Source organism: Balaenoptera acutorostrata, chromosome 15 (genome assembly GCF_949987535.1).
Source record: "Balaenoptera acutorostrata chromosome 15, mBalAcu1.1, whole genome shotgun sequence".
Lineage (NCBI taxonomy): Eukaryota > Metazoa > Chordata > Mammalia > Artiodactyla > Balaenopteridae > Balaenoptera > Balaenoptera acutorostrata.
This window is the reverse complement of record NC_080078.1, coordinates 62,194,704-62,201,165: the sequence shown is the minus strand read 5'-3', so window position 1 is coordinate 62,201,165 and position 6,462 is coordinate 62,194,704. Positions and strand designations below refer to the sequence as shown.

The following is a 6,462-nucleotide window of genomic DNA, read 5'->3' as shown; positions in this document are numbered from 1 at the left end:
GAGCAAATAGTCAAGAAAAAGAGATAAAATCCATCCATATCAGAAAGGAAGAAGTAAAATTGTGAAGATTGGCATATGAGATGATATTACATATTTTTAAAAACCCTAAAGGCTCCACCAAAAAAAAAACAAAAACTGGTAGAACTAATAAACAAATTCAGTAAAATTGCAGAATACAAAAACAATAAACAAAAATCTGTTGTTTCTATACACTAATAATGAACTATCAGAAAGAGAAACTAAGAAAACAATCCCATTTACAATTGTATCAAAAAATAAAATACTTAGGAATAAGTTTAACAAAGGAAGTGAAAAACCTGTACACTGAAAACTATAAGACATTGATGAAAGAAATTGAAGAAAACACAAATAAATGGAAAGATATGTCACACTCATGGATTGGAAGAATTAGTATTATTAAAATGTCCATACTACCCATAGCAATCTATAGATTTAATGCAATCCCTATCAAAATTCCAATGGCTTTTTTCACAGAACTAGAACAAACAATTCTAAAACCTCTGTGGAACCACAAAAGACCCAAAATAGAAAAGCACTATTGACAAAGAAGAAAGCTGGAGGTATTACACTCCCTGATTTCAAAATACATTACAAATCTATAGTAATCAAAACAGTACTGCATTGGCATAAAAACAGACATGTAGATCAATTGAGCAGAAAGAATAGAGAGCCCAGAAATAAAACCACACATATAGGTCAATTAATTTACAACAAAGGAGCCAAGAATATATAATGGAGAAAGGACATCCTCTTTAATTGATGGTGTTGAGAAAACTGGACAGCAACATGCAAAAGAATGAAACTGGACCATTATCTTACATCATACACAAAAATTAACTCTAAATGGATTAAAGACCTGAATGTAAAACCTAAAACCATCAAACTCCATGAAGAAAATACAGGCAGTAAGCTCCTTAATATCAGTCTTGGCGATGATTTTTTTAGATTTGACACCAAAAGCAAAGTTAACAAAAGCAAAAATAAACAGGTGGGAGTACAACAAACAAACACTTCTGTGCAGCAAAGAATATCATCAACAAAATGAAAAGGCAACCTACCAAATGGGAGAAAATGCTTGCAAATCATATATCTGATTAGAGGTTAATATCTGAATTATCAACATATAAAGAACTCATACAATTCAATAGCAAAAAAAAAAATCAATTAAAAAATGGGCAGAGGAACTGAATAGACATTTTTCCAAAGAAGACATACAGATGGCCAACAGCTACACAAAAAGATGTTCAACATCACTAATCACCAGGAAAATGCAAATCAAAACCATGATGAGATATCACCTCACACCTGTTAGAATGTCTATCATCAAGAAGATGAGATAGGTGTTGGCAAGGATGTAAAAGGTGAGGAGAAAAGGGAACCTATGTACACTGTTGGTAGGAATGTAAATTGGTTCAGTCACTATACAAATAATACGGAGGTTCCTCAAAAAAATAAAAATAGAACTACCATATAATCCAGCAATTCCACTTCTGAGGATATATACAAATATTGAATCCTTATGATATACACTTGAAATTAATATAATGTTATATGTTAATTATATCTCATTTTTTTAAGAAGTTAAAGTTATGCCAAGAACTGCCTCCCACAAACTCATTCAACAAACATGTATTGAGTTCTTATGTTGATTCAGTACCCATAATGGCCATTGGAAACAAGAGTACAAAAAAGACAGAGTCTCTATCCTCCAGGAGTCTATGGTTATAGCAAGTTCTGCCCTTCTGAATCTCATACACTAAATGCCTTAGGCAAAACTAGGCTCACAAATAGTGAAGCAGATGTATTACTCTTGCCCTGAATAAACCTTAAGAAGGAGAGGTGTAAAGCGTTTGGATTTTCTTTCATAACTTATGTGTCTTATATCCCCCCCCCCCCCCAGGATCAAGAACAGGAAATTTGTTGCATGAGGTGTTCAGGAAAGACTATTCTCAAACAGAATCATAGAAAACACAATTGCTGTGAGATTTGGTTGCACTTTACTGCTCATAGCCTAAGGCCATGTGGATGCCAATAAAGGCTGGAGCTCAAGAACACGAACCCAGATCCAAGGCTTCCTCTCTGGTACCCAGCCATGAAGCTCCTTTTTCCTATCTTTGCCAGCCTCATGCTACAGTATCAGGTGAACACAGGTAATGTGAAATCCTAGGTTTAAGAGGGAGCGGTTTGAGGAAGCAGGGATTTGGCTGTCCATGATAATGGGAACCCAAAGAGACGCTAAAAAATGAGATGCCCAAGATATGGCTGAAAAGTTTATGTACTGCATCAGTCATACACCATCCCCCACATATCCCCATAGGCTCCAACCCCAGACTGTGTCTGATGGGGAAACACAGGAAGCTACAGAGAAAGTAAGATGTTGTTTGTGTACTCAGAAATTATCCAACATATAAAACTGCCTTCCTGCCCTCTAATAGTTGTCATCTGGGACTTATGCCAAGTCTACCTCATTTTCGCTTTTCTTCTAATTTAAACCATCTCTTGAAGTAAAGGTTCCTATCAGTTTGTACCTTGGTCTAATAAGGAGGAAGTCCTTACCCTTAAACTCAGAAAATCTCCTCTCAGGATCCAGTAAACAGGTCTATGTTCTCCATCTCAAATTTTTCAGATTTTTATAGAGTTTCATTCCTTCTCTCAGCCTTTGTTTTATTAGAAATCCCCAAATTACCCATAGGAGCATCTAGGAACACATCATGGCAAAAAGCTGAATCAGAAGTTTGACCACTATTTTTTGAAAAGAAGATAGAAACATTGAGACTTGTTTCAAAATACAAGAATCATCCAGATATTAAATTGGCAATGGGTCTAGGAAGGGAAAGAAAAAAGAGTCAAAGATGTTTCTATTTTTTTTTTATCTTGGGACCTTAAGAGAAGGGCTATAATATAAGCCAGTATGGCTGTGTCATTTTGGGTAAAGTCAAATTAGAGCCTCAAATTCCACATAAGATAGTAGGGTTAATCAGTGTAGCTGCTTAAAATACAAGAATTTTACAGTGTTGTCTTCGGTGAGAAACAATATTGAAATGTATGTGAACATTAGGTGCTACATAAATCTCTTGTGCTTTATAGAAAATCAGTTGAATTGTTGAGTGAGGGAGAAGCTTCTTGATTTGGAAAAGAGAAATAGATGGAACAATGGGATGGAAAAATCATCCGCAGATGAAGATGAGGTACTACTCTAAGCAGGGAATTTAGAGATATAGATAACAATGTGGGAGTTATCTTCATAGAAATGAGGTTAAGGCTATGATAATAAATAAGACCTCTGAGGGACATAGTGTCCAGAGAGGCTGAAAATGATAGAACACCATGCCCCAGGAACCACAGGTCAAGCGATTGTCAAGGAGAGTGAGGTCATGGACCACTGAGTTTGGCAAGAACCCAGAACTTCTGAAAGTCTTATTGATTCTCTTTTGAAGTTCTTTCTTGAATTAGTTTTATGATAGATTTTACTCTTGTTGGTATTTCCTAGGATCATGGGGAGAGATAGTGATATTCTACAAGTGTCTACAATTAGAGGTCTAAAATCTTATCCTGAAGCAAATAATTGCATTCCCTTTTCCTCTTTAGATTTTTTAAATTATTCAATGAAGGGAGACTAGAGATTTATTTTGGATTTCAGAGGTGTACAAAGACTCTCTTGGCCTGCCAGTTGCCTCCACCAACATCCCTAACCACCGTACTTAAAATTTAGCATTAACAAACTCCCTCTGCCTCTATTCCTCTTGCTCCAGCAATTTTAATATCATATCTAGTTATTAACCTTAGCACTTTGGTTTTCTCTTTTCTTTGTGCAGAATACTTTGGTTTGGGAAGATGTGTAATGGGTTTTGGGAGATGCAAAGACCACTGCGCCATGGATGAAAAAGAGGTAGATAAATGCAAAAAGAAAAAATGTTGTATTGGACCAAAAGTGGTTCGATTGATAAAAAGCTACATACAAAATGAAATGCTCCACACACTTGAAGAGGACTCTCAGGAACTGCTAAAAATTACCAAGAATTTTAGTGTTGTGATGCAAACAAAAAATCATACTTTATCTCTTCTGCCCAAATTCAGAAGTGTCAACCCTTTTGCCAACAGCAACACCATCGTCATCCCAAATGCCACCACTGTGAACTCTGCCACCAACAACCCCATGATCGCAGGAAAGATAATACACACTGCTACTTCTACCAAGAGTGACACCAAAAAAAGAAGAGATTCAGCCACTGACTCCCCACCACCAGCACCACCACCATAGACACTGCTGACAACATGACTGGAGCTGGAGGAAGCAGATGAGCAGGGATGTGGGTCTTTCCTTTAAAACACCAAGTTCCTCTTTATCTTTGCTTCTATAAACTGAGACATAGAACTGTTTCCTTTATCATCAGTCATTCAATAAATACTGTTTAAGCACCCACAGTTTACATAATGTTATCATTCTCTCAGGAGCCTCAAAGAGGAGATAGAGCTAGAAAGAGACAGAATTTTAGTTTACATGCCCAGGAGAAAGCAAGCACCAGGAATGCTGACCACAACATTGAATTTGGCCCATGGATGGACCAAAATAAGCCCCTGTAATGAAGATTTATGGTTCTCATATTATGTGCTTTTCTTGGGGCAACAGGAATGAAAACAGCAGACATATTTTCTTTTTTCATAGATTTTTCCCCACAGAAAGAACGATATGCAAAATAGAATGTGAGGAGAGCAAGTCTACCTTCTCCACAGAAGAACATAACCTAAATTCATGAGGCCATTTAAGATAAAAATATGGGGGACTGAGAGGAGGGAAGAGGGGTAAGGGAGAAGATATATGGCTTCTATATCTGAGCCAAGGCATTTTCAACATGATTCCCAGTGGGACAACAGGCAATAGGTAGAGCGGTTCTTCCCATAGATACAGGATACGGACCACAGATGCAAATCATGTAGGTAATTTTTAATTTTCTAGTAGCCACATTAAAAAAATGTAAAAATAGGGTCTGAAAAGCTAAAAAGCATTTTTAAATGTTTTTAAAAAGTATTGCCCCACCAAATGCAGCCCTGCCCACCAGAAACACAAGATCCAGCCCCACCCACCAGAACACAGGCACCAGTCTCCTCCACCAGGAGGCCTACACAAGCCAACCTTACCCACTGGGGGCAGGCACCAAAAACAATGGGAACCACAAACCCACAGCCTGTGAAAAGGAGAACCCAAACACAGTAAGTTAAGCAAAATGAGAAGACAGAGAAGTATGCAGCAGATGAAGGAGCAAGATAAAACCCCACCAGACCAAACAAGTGAAGAGGAAATGACAGTCTACCTGAAAAATTCAGAGTAATGACAGTAAAGATGATCCAAAATTTTGCAAATAGAATGGAGAAAATACAAGAGATGTTTAACAAGGACCTAGAAGAACTAAAGAGCAAACAAACGATGATGAACAACACAATAAATGAAATTTTAAATTCTCTAGAAGGAATCAATAGCCGAATAACTGAGGCAGAAGAACAGATAAGTGACCTAGAAGAAAAAATAGTGGAAATAACTACCACAGAGCAGAATAAAGAAAAAAGAATAAAAAGAATTGAGGACAGTCTCAGAGACCTCTAGGACAACATTAAATACACCAATTATAGGGGTCCAAGAAGAAGAGAAAAAAAAAGGGTTTGAGAAAATATTTGAAAAGATTATACTTGAAAACTTCCCTAACATGGGAAAGGAAATAGTCAATCAAGTGCAGGAAATGCAGAGAGTCCCATACAGCATAAATCCAAGGAGAAACACACCAAGACACATATTAATCAAACTATCAAAAATTAAATACAAAGAAAAATATTAAAAGCAGCAAGGGAGGGGGGAGGAGAGAAGATGGTGGAAGAGTAAGACGCAGAGATCACCTTCCTTCCCACAGATACAGTAGAAATACATCTACACGTGGAACTGCTCCTACAGAACACCCACTGAACGCTGGCAGAAAACGTCAGACCTCCCAAAAGGCAAGAAACTCCCCCCGTACTTGGGTAGAGCAAAAGAAAAAAGAAATAACAGAGACAAAAGAATAGGGACGGGACCTGCACCAGTGGGAGGGAGCTGTGAAGGAGGAAAGGTTTCCAGGCACTAGGAAGCCCCTTCGTGGGCAGAGACTGCAGGTGGCTGAGGGGGGAAGCTTCGGAGCCACGGAGGAGAGCGCAGCACAGGGGTGCGGAGGGCAAAGCGGAGAGATTCCCGCACAGAGGCTCAGTGCCGACCAGCACTCACCAGCCCAAGAGAGGCTTGTCTGCTCACCCGCTGGGGTGGGCGGGGCTGGGAGCTGAGGCTCGGGCTTCGGTCGGATCGCAGGGAGAGGACTGGGGTTGGCGGCATGAACACAGCCTGAAGGGGTTAGTGCACCACAGCTGGCCGGGAGGCAGTCCAGGAAAAAGTCTGCAGCTGCGGAAGAGGCAAGAGAC

At 38.9% G+C, this 6,462-nt stretch overlaps 1 protein-coding gene across 1 annotated transcript; it reads left to right on the top strand.

Moving 5' to 3' along the window:
- Positions 1 to 2,113: 2,113 nt before the first annotated feature.
- DEFB129 (defensin beta 129) lies at positions 2,114 to 4,282 on the top strand. The gene is made up of 2 exons (XM_007198373.3): positions 2,114 to 2,171; positions 3,837 to 4,282. Exons 1-2 carry the CDS (start codon positions 2,114 to 2,116, stop codon positions 4,280 to 4,282), a joined length of 504 nt encoding a protein of 167 aa, XP_007198435.2.
- Positions 4,283 to 6,462: the final 2,180 nt, after the last annotated feature.